The sequence below is a fragment of the Coturnix japonica genome, chromosome 23 (assembly GCF_054131305.1).
Source record: "Coturnix japonica strain WE chromosome 23, WE-NBRP24, whole genome shotgun sequence".
In the NCBI taxonomy this organism is placed as follows: domain Eukaryota; kingdom Metazoa; phylum Chordata; class Aves; order Galliformes; family Phasianidae; genus Coturnix; species Coturnix japonica.
In genome coordinates this window covers 3526458-3542683 of record NC_140685.1, presented here as the reverse complement: position 1 = coordinate 3542683, position 16226 = coordinate 3526458, and the positions used below count along the sequence as shown (strand labels likewise).

The following is a 16226-nucleotide window of genomic DNA, read 5'->3' as shown; positions in this document are numbered from 1 at the left end:
TCCTCTTTTGTTTGCATATTTTGATGGATAGCTCCTGTTGAGGATGTGCTCATTTGCTAATAATTAACATTAATGCATATCTATCAGCATTTCTGATTAGTAACACAGGATAATCAAGTTTTGTACAAGAACAGTAGAGAAGACTTGCTCATTTTCCATCATAAGTATGCATGTAAGCAAGCATAAGGAATATACATACACATGTACAGTGGAAATAATACAAGTATAATATACAGTTAGAACAACACAAATATAGATGGAAATAAATAGCCAGAAAGTAACAAAGGAAAAGGACTCACCAGCTCTGAGGCCTTCAAAATAGGGGCTTACCAATATCAAGGCTCACCACAAGAACTACACAAAGGAGCAATCTCCAGAAAGAGATGCCACCTTTGTTTTCAGCCCTTAAATGGGATCTGGGAGAGACGGAGTCAAGCTCCACCCCTTCTGGGAGCACAGCTGAATTACCTTCACCTGTGCTCCCACAGCTGACTCATCACTTGCCTCAGATGGTTAATCAGAGGTTCAGACTGTGATCAACCATTTCCCTTACAACATGTAAATGTATATACTGACACAGAAGGAAAAGCAAAGTCGATTCTTTCAGGTATGTCTATTTACAGAGCTTTAAACCCCATACAGATGGAAATAGTCAGGCTAGAGTTCTGTGCATACAGTTATGAATATATTTGATGTGGGAATAAAACCACTACCAACCATCACTGCAGAGGGACTGCTGACAATGAAACAGCACAATTTAGATTAATATTCAATGCATTCAAAATAAAAACCTTGGGAAAATGAAAAGAAAATTTTATAAGTATTTTATAAAACTAAACATGAAAGTCAGAAAAACTGCAAAACATGTTTTTCTTAAAAGAAATTCTGTAACAGCCTAATATTTTTATTCAAGTAGTCACAGCCTAAAATCAACGAGCACAAAACCAAAAACAGATTTCACAAGGTAAGAGTTAAAAAGGACAACCACAAACTTGTTTTTGCTGAAAAGCCATGTTGTGATTAGAGCCAAGTAAGAAGTGCAGTCATCTCTTTCTATCCCGAAATTTAAATGAGAAGCATTACCTACCTAAACATGCCATCTACACATAAAAAAGTTTTGCTTTCCAGAAGGCTTTCTAATTACTTTTAAACCATGTACTTTCACCAACAAACGAATTGTCGTCTTCATTTCTCTTCCTCTAAGGAAAACAAATGACAACTTCTTTTAAAAGCAAAGAGCTCATGCTCCTATTGGTCTTTTGTAAGACTTCCACAGATGCAGCAAACCCACAAGCATGGCACATATAAGTGATCACCTCCCTCCTCTGGAAGACAATATTGTAGAACATCATTTACCCACATTTTCCGATTATGACAACAGCAGAGCAAAATATACATAGCATTGTAAGTGCACATTATTGAGAACAGCTGCATTTTGGTCTTGCAACACAGCAGGAAAACAACTACAAGTGCACAACAAAGTTTGAGTTTTGTAAGAAATGAAATGTTCAAGCTTCCCTTTACCCTACTATAACACGGAAATGCTCTGCACAGCAGAAAGGCTTCCTGATTTCTTTTCATTTTCACAATTAACATCACTCAAGACTGCTTTGAGCACCATCTTCAGAGATGTTCTACAGACTGATCTTAAAATTGTCACTATACAATCATTTATATTCCTTGATCACTATTCAAAAAAATTCCAGGCTTTCTCATCTTCAGTTGCACCATTCCTCTCTCTGTGGGGTTTTGACTTTTTATTGAAATTGCTGACTTATACAGCTGCAAGATAAATATTAACACCACTGAGTAACACATCCTGAGCCTTTGATAGAGCTCCTGTAAAGCATGGCTCATTTAAGCAGCTTTTTTCATCCAACCAAAGTCAGGTTTATTTAGAGTACAAACGGTTTCCTCTAGTTCCCCTGTGTAAGGTGTGGCATCAGAAACAACTGCACAGTTTCCCATTTCCTCCATGTTTCACAGAGTTCTTTTATCTTCACTGAATACTTCCTTATAGCTTATAAATACAAGTGAAACGTTTTTCACTATTGATTCTTTCCTAAGTTTGAAATTACTCTGACAAACTCCTTTCTAGCCCATTTTACATCCACCCAAACTTTCAGAAGGAAAAAGAAACTCTCCATATTAGAAACATTCTTTTCAATGTTGTGAATATCCATTTCCACACTAAAAATGAGTTCATCTAATGTTCAACTTCTTTTTATCTGATAGGCACAGTTATTAATATTATCCACACCAACCATACACAGTATATGCCTGCACCTAGAATTAAACTGTTAAAGAAGAAATGCAGAACATACCATGCACCAAGTGGAAACAAGTTGAAATACAACATTAACGTTGCTCAGATATGAAAGAGTAGCATGAGCTGTAAGAACTATATATATGCACACTTGTTATTTTTACTTATAGCAATGGATCAATGGCTGTTCACAGAACAATAGAATTCTAATCAGGACAGAAAACCACAACAATCCTTTCTGCTACATCAGATGAAGAAATTCATTTTTTAGATGGACAACTACTTTGTTGAATGTATTAAAGCTAACTTACAGATATTCAGCTGTTTACTCAAATAAGCACTGATCTCTGTGCAGAAAAATACCAAACAATTTATAATTTACTGCAGCAACAAACTATGATGGATTAGAAATATTAAGATCATAAAAAGGTAATCTTATTTTTACCTGAGTTACTGTATTGGAACTGCTGAGTCAGAGCCTAAACCACTGATAGAACACCTGGAGAACAGACCCAGTCAGCCCTGGGAGCACAGGTGAAGGCAGTTCACCTGTGAGACAGGAAGGGGTGGAACCTGGCTGCACCTCTCTTAGACCTCATTTAAGGGCCGACTGCCAGTGGGGAAGGTTCTCTTCCTGGAGTTTCCACCTTGGTGAATCTCTCCCCTATGACCCTAGAATCTTCTGATACAGGTGAGTGATTTTCTTTACTTCCACTATAGCACCTTTCTATCACCAATCTGCCCTTAATTATTACAACTGCTAACAAATCCATACTCTGAAAAGCAAAACAGATAAATTTTAAAGATATGAATAGCATAAAATGAGCTTTGAGGGAAAGAGTGGCCAAATGAAAATATACAGCACCCTGTGACCCTCCCCAGCTGCAGTTATTGCTTCATAGAAGGAATGCACCTGTAGTATCTGGTCAGACCTGCCTAGGTAGCCTCAGATGTCCTATAATGATATCCTACAGAATGATAACACTGTGTGTCTGTGTTTAGCATCTGAATCCCTCTTCCCTAATAACTCTGCTATGTCAGATAAAAAGAGTCTTTAATGAAGTATATCTAACTAAGAGGATCAGAATTAGTCACAGGTGTATTTTATGCCAATAAATTTGAACAGTTTTTAGGACTTAACTTTGTAGTGCTTTATGAAAACCAGTACAAAAGTCTCAACAATTAAAACAGTGGCTTCTCTATGAAACAGATGCTCCAAGCTGGTCACAGTACACACTGTTAGCCATAATATATAAACCTAATGAGCACACCCAGCCACTTGTTGATCAACATAAGATTCAGGGCGCTAATGACATTCAGAGGAAGTAGGTAGAATTATTGCATGGGTTACAAGATTGTGCTATGAGTATATATTTTATATATGTATAATTTATATATATATATGCATATACATATGCATTCGCTGTTCCATGAGTTACAAAATTGTTCCACTGAAATACAAGAGTATTTCTGGCATATGTGATAAGTATAAATTTCATTGTTCCACCCCCAACAGCAATGACAGACATTGCATGCCATAACTTGTCCCAACTTCTGACTAGTGTTTGTTTTTAAATACGATATCCAGATAGAGAGGTTTTGTTTTTTCATCATTTCACTGTCTTGTTTTCCCTTGTGCATATGAATGGAAAAAGAAGTGGGTGAGAGGAAGTGGAGATTAAATGAGTTGACAGTAATTAAAAACAACTCATTTTCTGCAGATGTAGCTTTTATTTTTCTAGATAGCTACAACTTCCTGTAGCACAAAGAATTTTTCTTATTCAGCATAGAATCTATGGATCAGAATGCTCCTGTTGCATGTGAGGATGCAAAATTTATCACTTGCCAATTTTAACCTTTCATTTTTTTTTTCTATTCTAGAGTTACAATACAGGGGAACTGGACAAAGAGACACAAATGCGTAAATTACAAGGTATTACATACCCAGTGCTCATTACATTAATGTATATATATTACACAGGTATTTGTGTGTGTGTATATACAAACACATAATATACACACTGACAATCACAAGGACTTAATGTTCATTCATTGTAAAATCTAAAAAGCAATTTGGAGATGCTCATTTTGTTCAGAGAAGGAGCCAAGAATGACTAGGTTCCAAATTAGAGGTCTAAAACTATATGAGTCAATCCAGTTCTTCTCGGAGTCATAGAAGCAAAGCAAGGATCGTGTACCAGCACCATATAATTTGTTAAATCATATTCTGGGCTAGCAGCCTGTAATGCTATAATGGGATGATAATAGCAGGGTGGCAAAGTCTTTGGCTACAGCAAATGAGAATAGGTACAAATGCAGCAGCTACATATATAGAAATGAAGGAAAATTGCTGCTTTGGAAATACTTGGGTAGGAAGGGATCTCCAGAAAGAGCTACCCTCTCCTCCACAGCCAACCCTTAAATGAGGTATGGGAAGGGGTGGATTCTGGCTTCACCCCTTCCAGTCACTCACGTACACTGCTTTCACCTGAGCTCCACTGGGTTGGCCCTGCCTTCCCACCAGGTGCTCCATCACTGTTTTAGGCTGTGACTTAGCATCCCCACTACACAGCCTAACCATCATCCTATTCCTTACAACTTTTATATTCTGAAGCACAAAAATCCTACCAGAATGATTTATTAAATTCTTAGTTGTGTCATCCTGCATTGTTCACTGAATTATCTACAAGACTAAAAAAGGAAGAATTAAAAGTTAGACAATATTAGGAAAGATATATATTAGGAATGTTATATGATATTACATCTATTTCCATTTCAGAATACTGGAGCAGGGAAGCACAATTGTCTTGAAAAGGTTTATCAGCTGCATTTCCAGTTCTGCTTTTTGCTATTCCTACTTAGTGCAAGTAATTAAAGCTCTAAATCTAACTATATCTGAAACTCGCATTCCAAAAAATAGATTGGGATGGATACATTTAGGTTATTGCTGGATGGTATTTCCATCAAACTGTGATAGAGCCATGTAAGTATCTGTCCATAAAATAACAACCACAAGTGAAATAGCATCAATAACAGTCACTACTGCTTAGGCTTGATTTGACTGCCATTTAACCAAGTTTCTCTTATGATAATTGCATTTCATAATGAGTAATATCAGCTACAAGAATTCAGAATCTTTCTTTTAAACACAAGAAAAACTGAATTTGGATATTGAGACAAAATAATATTAGTCCAAAAAATCCCAAGCTAATCAAAGATAAAGGATTTACAAAGAGTAACTATTTACTGAGCAGACTTTGCATTGAGTTACCAGACAAGTATATGGTCATTGCAATAACTAAAATATCTGCTCCACCGTGAAAGCATCTAGCACAGGAAAAGCAAGAGTCTCAATATTCATACCACCATCCGTATTTCCGCATGTTGATCTTCCTTGGAGCAAGACATAAAACTGATGTTGTTAAAGTGATAGAAGATTTTATTTAACTGACAGTAAATTTGTCTGGCAGCCTGTAACCTTTCAATTTTAATGTGGAAAAATGACATACTGATTGAAGACACTAGTGGCTTTACGAAGGTATTTGTGACCAATATGTAGCATAATCAAAATGAAAAATAAATAAATGCTTTTATGTGGTTAAAATCTTTCCAATATGGAATAGTCAGGAAAGAAGGAGGTAAAATAGATTTCATTTGTTTTCTTCCTCTCAATTTCCAATGGAGGAAGCAATATTCTTCAACACGTGGAATCTGTGAGGTGGTTTACATTAGGTATCAAAATACAAACAGTGCATTTAAAGTATCTTCAGAAGTTATAAAGTATGTTGACAGCACTGACTCCCCAATGAAGTTCCTTAGGCCAGATGAATATCAGTTTACTCATGTCCCTATCTTGTGGCAGTCCCTTTGAAAGAACACCCTTTTAAAAACTTTGTTTGAAGTCCATAACAGGATGTTACAAGTTTGTTGTTGTTTTTGTTTTTAACACTTTTAGTGTTAAAAACTTTAAACACTTAAAAAAGAGTAACTAAAAACCAAGAAAGTGTGGAATTACTTTAATGAATTTGTATAAAACCCAAGAAATCGACACTTTGCAATCAGAATGGGAACAGCCAAACATTGCATCACATGTTTAAAAAGACTGTTGTCATACATATGGACTCATGAACTATGAACAGCACGTTTTGAAGAAGCTGAAGTATCACTGAAGGAATACTACAAGTCTGAACAGGGAAGTATGAAACTTCAGACTACTTTAAATTATCTCAGAATGCAAATTAAAGCTATTTTCAAAGTCCTTTTTTGAAGGTGAATGAGTAAGCCCTAATATTTTTGATGACTAGCTTAGGCAGGAAACAGTACCAGGCCTCAGAAGTGCTCATTCAAAATGTGCCATGCAGGGATAAGCGAGATCTATGGGCTCAGCCTCTGTAGTATGACTACTGTACATGTATGTAATCTAAATCTAATGCAAACTAAGTGAACACTTTGGATCCTGACAAAGCATTTATATCACCAGTTCTTTGCATAAAGCTTAGAAGCACTCATAAAAAAACAATGTTTGCACAATTTCAATTTTAAAACCAATTTGTGCATGTAGCTCCATAAAGTGTGTTTGGATTAATGATATTTATTACCAGTTAAATATCTAACATGAGGAGGAGGAGATTTTGCTTTTCAAATGTTTCATACTTCAAGTCAGTTTTAAAAATGAAATATGCTGGAAGTCTACACAGCAGTCAGACCTTCGTTAAATATTAAACTCCAGTAACCACCACCACCTGATGGGTTTCTTGACATGTGGAGGCCATACTAAAGGCAAATTTAATTATGAAAGTGGTACAAGTTGGAAAGCTTCTCATTTTGAGTATCTGATAAACTGTAGAACAGACTTAGAGTGACACTGTGACTCAGAAAACATGCCGTGGTTTTTTCTCTGTAACAGAAAATTTAGAAGAAGGTATTTAAGGAAACTGCCTTATAAGAAGCAAAGACACACCTGAACTCCAGCAATCCAGGTGATATACATGGAAAGGCCCAGTTAATGAAAGCCACCCTAAAGATAATACTTTCATTGTTAAAGAAAGAATTTTCATATTCTTCAGTGCAGAAAAATAATTTTATTTCCTTGAATAAACTCCATTGCCAACAGCACAGAAGGAAACCTTCCAGCTGCTGCTCTAGTCTTTCATCCTTCATAAGAGAAAAGATTATGGAAATATTATAGATAATCTTTAACAACCTCCATTAACACTTTGCCAAAGTCACACATATATTTTTATGCATATCTATTTTTAAGTATTTATACTGGATAGTTTTATTTGGCGTATCTTCCATAAGCTGATAGAAGTCACAGGCAGTGCAAGTCTGTAGTAATGAAGTCCTAATAGACAGATTTCTTACATTGGTTCATGAAAATATGTTTTTTTCTGTACCATTTTTTTCTTCTGGATAAAAAATGATCTGATTTTAGACAACTGCAATTAATCACCTCCGGAATACAGTTCCATTTTCCCCTCTGCTCACAACAAAGAGGAACCAGACTCCTCAAATCTACTTAAGCCTTAACCTACTTAAGTTTAGTGGGGCAAATTCTGACTAAAAGGGTTAAGCAAACAAATTCAATCTATTCACCTATGTTTTGAACCATGTTGATTCTCTCCAATAGCTGCTACATAAAGTGAAACTTATATTAAAGCTAAACTCTATATGCATTGCTTGCTAGGACATGTCTGGGCAATACATGTTGATCTGTCTCAGATCTGCTGAGTAAGACAGACAGAATAGCTAATGCAAATTAACCAAGGGAAAACAAAGATTACTCATGCTCTACACGATTAAGATCTTAACGTGTTTATGTCCAAAATAGAAGTATTTATCAAAGAACAATCTGCTAAACTACCTGCAACAAGTGGAAGATGAAACAATTAAAAGGAGATTGGTAAAACCTGGACTTCAGTGCAAGACATGACACAATGAGAGATTACCAACAACCATTAACTCATTACATATAGGAAGGATGGAATTTAAATAGAGGGGCTTTTCTATCACACTAGAAAGGTAGTATTTCAACATCATGTAATTATGTTTAATGATGATGTAGTGAAGCTTCACGTATGCTTATTATCTTTTCACACCTGCAAAATTACATACAAGATCCTACTTACCTCTTTTTATAGTTCTCAGTAAAACAGTAATTGTAGTGTAGAGAAATGGTAATCATCTCTCAGGAATAAAAAGGTTCAGACTACAGAACTGAGTAGATGAGGAATGGCGAGGCCACGCCAGAGACAAATCTACTTCATTTTCTTCCTGACTGAAGACCTTGTCCATTGCATCGCACTACCTCAGTTAAACAGCACTTAGCCTACAGCTCCTGAGAATAAGCCTATAAGATCTATTATAGGTCAAAAAAAAAAAATCTGTCAACATTCCAGGCTGACTAGAAGTTGTGACGCCGCTGTGAGAGCAGATATAAGCAATGCCAGTACTGTTGTAGTGTAGGAAATGCTAGCTCAGGTTCAGCACTGCTCTAGTCATAGCCATGGAGCTCTGAGAGTAAATCCTTGTTTAAGTGCAAAGTAATTATCTGACTGCATATTAATCATTTTGACTTCCAAAAGAAAGTACCGATGAGGCACAGCATGTAGTCTGAAGGCTGTTATTTTCAGGACCACTCCAACAGTAGACTAATAAGACACAGCAAACAAAAGGCTTTAAGAAGTGACCAACTTTGTTGGCATCTGGAACACAACCACTACATTGCCAGTAATCCCAAAATGCTGTTGTTGACTGCCAGTGTATCAGGTGGTCTCCCTCTTTATTTTTTTCCCCATTTTTATTTCTTATCTCTCCCTCTCCTTTCATCACAAAGTAGCCTGGCCTGGAACAAAATAAATATAACAATCTCCTGCCTTTATTCCAGGTTTCTGATAACGCAGGAACAAAAAGCCCTGTTAATTTAATAGATTATGGAACAGCTGCTCAGTAAAATGCATCAGTGAAAAACACTGCAGAACTGGGCAGCACTCTGAGGAGTGATGCTGCACTAGAACTCTATCACAGTTGTTTCTACATGTTTAGCTATACCTGACATCAGATGGATAAGAACATGTCTTAACTCTTCTGCAAATCAAAGCCACTTAGAACGCACTATTTACATACAGCGTTCATTTTGTGTACTGAACAATCAGAGCACACTCTGACTTACAGAGCTGCTCTGATAAGCAAGAATGTGTGGACACCATTCCAAACTACCTAAAAGTACCATCCTCCTTCCAAGGAATAGAGCTACATCTAAAATATGCAACAGATCATATCAGAATGGCTATTAATCCTGTTGCAATCAGAACAAAACAACCCTCAGTATTGTTTAAGCCATTCCCAGTGCCCTCATGGATTAACATATAAAACCCTGTCTCTTACTAATACAAAAATAGTTGAAGCATTGTAATCCTTTAGGTATTTTGAAAAAGAATCAGATCTCATTATTATGGCAACCATAAAAACAAACAGAATGCTGACCTTAAAAGTGGTCTTTCACATTATCTACCACTAAAACTATTCATTTCAATTATACTTAACAGAGACTATCTGCTCATTTTATTGTATGCTTCTCAGCTCCCAAGAAAGTCTCGCAATTTCAGATATCAGTTTAAATGAAAAAGGGAGAAGCTAAAAAGACTGATATCATCAATGAAAGCAGATCCTTTTAGGCACAAAAGAAAATGAAGTGATTGTTTTTTCTCTGCTGCGAGAACATTCAAGTTAGAGATATCTAGCCAGATGCACAGGGCTAAATAAGGATTAGAGAAAGAAAATGGAGAAGGGAAAAGAAATCTTTCCAACATGTATTAGAAAAGTGCAACAGGCCCAGGTGAGTAGAACATACGATAACAATACAAAAACCTTATCTGTTAGGATATAACTTTCAACCCAGAGGCAGATGAGGTCTGTGAACTCATAGTACATCCTAAATTGTCACCGTTCACTCAGTCCAGTCCACCACCTTCGGGTCACATTAACCAAAGACACATACAATTTAGTCAGTTGCTCAACAATTCAAATAATGCTATAGGTGAAAACTGCCTTAGGCATTACAGATATTGACCGCAGTCCAGGTTACAACATATGCCAAATCTTTGCTTTAGAAATGCAAAACAGCGAGGACTTCTGGTCGAGAAGATACATGCTGAGAAAGAGGCTAGTGGTCTTTTTAATACAAGAAAGGTGTTCGCTCTGATGCTTGGACAGATTCACTGCTAAATCTGCTAGTGAAAAGGAAATAACTTTATTTCCTCTGCCTACACTGTAACATCAGCTACTGAGAAGACATAGGAAATGGTCAGGAAGAGCACACACACACTGTGGGGGTACACATACACTCAAAAAAACAGCGGTGAGAGGAGGAGTAAGGTCAACACCTCACCATGCTAAGAAGACGTTACACTGCTTGAAAAACACCTAGTATGGCTCTAAGACAAATGGAGAAGGTCAGTGGATTTTAAGCGTGGACAGCACACCTGATTTTAGCATCCCTTTACTCCTTTCAATACACAGAATCCTTAGGAAAATCAAAACACTGGAAGAGTTCTCCAAGCGCCACAACAGCACAGTAGCTTGGCAAAGCACTGCCAGCTACCTATGCATCTCATGGATGAGGAATTTCCTAGATATACTCACCAGAGGTCAGGATGATAGCAGTTCTAGAAAGCTGCATTTAATAAAACCATAATGTATTACTAATTTGCATTTTCAGATCCAAAATACTCCAATGTGAACCTTTCCAACAACAGGACATCTCTGTCATATAGGATTTATTTATTTTAAGTTCTGAATAATAGCTTAGGTGAGTAGAGAGGAATTTTTGTTCTGTCTTTTTAGAAGCATGATTAAGTAGTCCCCAATACAGGAAATGGACTGATAAAGCTAAGGGCTACAGCAGCATTATTCTGCTACCTGATCCTGGGGGCAAGCTGAGAGACACCACTTTCTTTGTGGAACAGCTGGCTGGGGATTCATTCCAAAGGCATCTGATACTTTTGGTGCCACTGTTTATTGAGCAGACTTCAAGTCAGGGTAAGGCAGTCTATACTTATGGTCAGTACATCTGTGGATAGAATGTTCTCACATCTTTTTTCACGGTAGCTGAAGCTACATCAGAACTATCACTGGTCCTTGGACCACACTGATGTGCTCAGTGGAAACGCTGGAGATGTTCTTTTTTCATTTAAATCTTTGAATTATAATTCTGGAAAACACAGTATTAATGCAGAAGAGATCCCTCACATAGCTATTATAAACATTTTCTATACCTGTAACACAGAAAATATGTACCATGCAATTCAAACATGTATTTATATAACAGAAGTTTAAAGCAAAAAAAAGAAAGGAGGTCATTGCCTACAAAGCTCCATGGAAATCCTCTGATTCAGTAGAAGGTTGAGAGAGGAATGCTCCTTGTGCAGAAATGCTCCTTATGCATTTATGTCTTAGCCATTTCATTAAAATTTAAGCTTACCCTTTTAGTAAGCTTTAGAAATAAACAATACCTTCCTAAAACAGGACCGTAACTTTAAATTAGCTGAGAGCATACGAAGAACAAGTCTCTGTTATTTAAAACATATCATGAAGACATACTCTCCAATCTTTACTCGATTCCCATTTAACAGCTCATACTCAGTGTTGTTACGTACTAAACTATAACAATATAAACAAAACAGCTGAAGTGTTTTCTGAATAGACCACAAATTGTCTAGTTGAAATTAGCCTAATTAAAAAAGTCTCAGTATATGCACACAGATGTCATACAAGCAAGAAACACGATAGCTCTTAACACCAGTTTCCACAGAACAACTGGATCTACTTGTCTCTCCAGTTCTTTGGCATTTCACTACAGAAGTAAATTAACTGATTCATATCAGAACAAAAACAACCTTCCATGTATTTTTTTATTATGTTCATAGTACAAACAAGGTTAACTGCTTCTCAGGCGCTACTAAAACTATAATTTCATAAATTACATTGAAAGGGTTATCAGATTTCACAAGAGACACAACACAGGTGTTTCAATGAGCAGGTACACATCCCACCACTAACCAGCAGGTTGTTTGGCAAGCATTTCTTAGCTGAAACAACCACAGTAATCTCTACTTTGAAGTAAGTGTGTCTGGGAGAAAAAGTTTGAAAGACCTTTCATTCCTAGATAGTGATAACCTGAAAATTGTCTGTTTTGTTAGGAGACCTGCAGAAAATGCCTTCTTGACAGGGGTCAAGTGACCTTTCATTGCCAGAAATGCCTTGCACACAGCCTGAATATCTCATAAAATTTTCTTTACTTATGCCACTTTTTGGCAAATACTGTTGACAGGAATACAAAGTCAGACTTCAAGTTTATATGGGAATTTATGTCAGCAGCACCGACAAAGTAATTGGCACTGAAAGTCATTTTTATTATTTTCAGGTATGGAGAACATAATACAGAAATCGAATTAATATAAAAACCACGCAGGTAATAAACCAGTTCACTCACCAATTATTTTTGAGTGTTCAATTCACAAGAATAAAATGGCATTCTACCTAACCTTTTGCAGTCAGTCATAGGGAAAAACATCATTTTAACTGTAGGCTAGCTTATTAAGGATAACAACCCATACATTCCTCACAGTTTCTTAAACATCTAAAATAGTTAAGCCATACCTGTAGCCCATTTTTGGGGTAATGTTTCACATTACCTAATGAAGTCCTACCAAAAAAAGCCATTCTTTTTTAAAGCTACATACACAGGGAAAACCTTTGTACTTATTTAAAAAAGAATATCACTGCCATAATGACATTTGATTTACTAAACAACAAGAACAAACAGAAGTTGTTCAAAGATACAATGCAGTGCAAGGATTAAGGAGAGGAATACACTGGGTATTGCTTTGCCTCCACCAGCCCTGCTGCAAAATTTTCATCTCCTTTTCAAGATATGTCCAGCGTTCTGTAAAAGAAAAGCACAAAAATACACAAGAAAGTACTCACACTGTTTGGGTGTTGAATGGCAGCTTCGTGCTGCAGTCTGACCCGCTGTGGCATCATCACATCATCCTGAAATAAATAGCACATTGTTACTGAATAGAAAAAGCATCACAGTACAGTATTCAGACACACATTAGAATATGCTGTTAAATCAACATCATTTTACTGGCTTGTACTTAGGCCTACAAATGGAACAAATATGAAGGTCATTGTAACCATTGCTTGGTTTCTTTCAAACACAGAAATAACACATTTGCATCTAACTTCATCAGTGCCAGTCAGCAAACAAGAAGTAAACCACTTATAAAATACACACACAAATAGAACAGATACAGCTAATAGCATTCTCAACTCAAAATGTTCTTCATATTCTTTCTTCAGAGGCATCCTTTGCAGTCTGGGCTGTACATAGTTTCATTGTTAAGTACAGGACCTCTGTCTCTAGATCTTTCAGTACAAGATATTTTATAAGCACAAGTAGTAGTATTTGTGAAATTGTGAAATTCTAAGCAAATGCAATTGAACCCCCAAGATACACACACAAAACACATCAGTATGATTTGGCTTTGAAATGCTATCGAGATATAAATTTGCAGTTTATGCTTCTTTCACTTGCAGCATAAAGGTCTGCTTTATCTACACAAGACCAGATGGGTTACCTTGAAAGAACTTAATAAACTTCAAATCCTTCTTTGAACAGATAGGAGAAATCTCTCTAAAATTATATATTTTCTGTACTCTGGCTTTAGTCTATTAAAATAACCAATTGTAACACAAATTTTCCTCCCTAAATTTAATCTCCTGAATACATACATTCTTTTCCATTTTGGTTTCATATTTCTTCCATCTGAGTATCAACTCTGGCTTTCTCATATGGTGGTTAAAAGTAACAGAATAAGATCCAACAATTTAATACAAATCAAGGTTAAAGATAAAACAACGTAATACTGAAACTGATTCTCACAGCATACAAGCAAGGAGAGATGGACTGTCAAAAGCAATTAGTCCGTATGCTGCATTTAAGACAAGTTTAGTAATAAATATGGGAGATGTTAACCATTCTTAAAGCCAACACATGTGAAAATCTGATTTTTCAACCTCTATGATAAAGGGAGCAGAAAGTCACATCAGTTACTCCAAAACTTTGACAAAAGGGTTTTGTATTCTAATGTATCAAGAATGCATCAAGTAAATGTTACATTAAAACATACATCCGATCCCTGTAAGAACAATAATCGTATTTCTTTGTAAACTACACGTAATTGAAATGTGCTTTTCACACACAATATAGTTATATTTTCACTGAACTTCGTTTACTACCTCCAGAATTAATTCTAACTCTCAGATGTCATCTTGTTACGTCCCTACAAAGCAATAATGCAAAATCCATCCATAAGAAAGGAATTAAAATGCATAGAATGAGGTCATTTATGTCTCTTACAATACACAACGTAGGCTCTCTTGCCAAAATATTCCAACGTGTGCGATCCAGCAGATCAATTTCCACAACTCATGTATACACAAAGATGAAAAGTAACTTACTTGACTTACATCATTCAAACCAAATTCAAATGTTCTATTCAGCCAACAGGTCAATGTTATGCTTTTTTGAGCAGACAACTTGACAGGCCTGGTTCCCCCTAACAAAACACTACGGCATTCAAACTCTAGTGGCAAAACTAATAAGACTATAGAACTGGGTCTTAGGTTATCATCGAGATCATCACTTCCTGTAACATCCAGCTTAAAAGGGAAAACTAGAACCAAAAAAAAAAAGAAAGAAAAATGCCCTTTAAAAAAAATAATACATTTTTGTTCTCTAATGCTTGAAAATGATGAACTTTTACCCAGAATGACCTTATCCTTAAAAGAAAAATAAAAAAGACTGTGTTTCTTTATTCATCAACAGCTTTACACATAAAATGCGCTGAAGTTTAGTTTTGCTATGCCTGAGTTTGTGGAAGGAAGAGGAAAACAATTTGTCCAGCAACTTTAGTAAAAGACAACTAAACATTCAAATATTTTATCCAGTTGTGCGCTATGTAATCACAAATAATAATAATAAAACCAACGTTTTTCAAGATATTTGTCACTAATGTCACATCAGACAAAAATAGCAAAAAATAATCAAATCTTACCTAAGTGCAGAGGTATATTTAATTTGTTTAGAAAAATAGGCTACATCCAGAAAAAGCAAGATATATTCAGTCTGGTTCTGTCTGCTAGGTGTGTGTGAGTAGGGAAGATTGAATAGATACATATTTAAGTCACAAAATACATCTTTGCTATAGGATAGGAAAATAAAAAATAATTAGTTTCTCCACCAAACTTTGTAGAAAACGTTTTAGAAGCCTTACCTAACATCTGGATTTACTTTCAGCCTGATAGGTATGTAGGCATGTGCAATGCAAACAATGCCACACAGGTAAAAGAGTAATAAATACAGCAATACAAACAGAATGCAACATTAAGCACTGAAAATAGCCCAGAATTTGTACGTATTTTGATTATGACAAACATGTTTCCTGTCCTACAATGCCCATTCTGAGTAGGGAAACAATTTGCTGAAGGATGGGAGAATGAAAAGAACTTCATTTCACATGAAAAGCCAGCAGGGATTTCTAAACAAGCCCAGATGTGTTTCTGCCAGTGGGAGGCTGTGATCTCCATCACCTTTCAGTCAGACAGACATTCTGACTGCTCACATTCCTATCAAACATATCCATCCCTTCTGTAGAACGCTGGCTCACTCCTGTCTACACCACTTGCAGATGCTGCAGGATCAGAAAAGCTCCGTTTACAGCTATCAGCTGGGCTGTTTTCCTTCCATCCAGAGGCACGCACAATTACAATTATAAACACGAATAATTTACATTGAGGTAGTTGTTTTGTTTTACTTTATTCATATGTTTAGTTGAAGAAAAGGAAATTAAGTCCATAATCCAAGCTAAAGGATATCATTCAAAGCTGTTGTTGC

At 36.2% G+C, this 16226-nt stretch overlaps 1 protein-coding gene across 12 annotated transcripts in view; it reads right to left on the bottom strand.

The window, feature by feature from the left end:
- QTGAL (queuosine-tRNA galactosyltransferase) overlaps positions 1 to 16226 on the bottom strand; it is a 98126-nt gene that overhangs the window by 70160 nt on the left and 11740 nt on the right. For all 12 annotated transcript variants that reach the window (XR_014936753.1, XR_014936752.1, XR_014936756.1 and 9 more), the window contains exon 5: positions 13253 to 13318. Coding sequence is in view for 5 of the 12 variants with exons in the window: in XM_015879845.3 (XP_015735331.2) it covers positions 13253 to 13318 (66 nt within the window). In the remaining 7 variants the exon portion in view is untranslated. The remainder of the gene's footprint in view (positions 1 to 13252; positions 13319 to 16226) is intronic.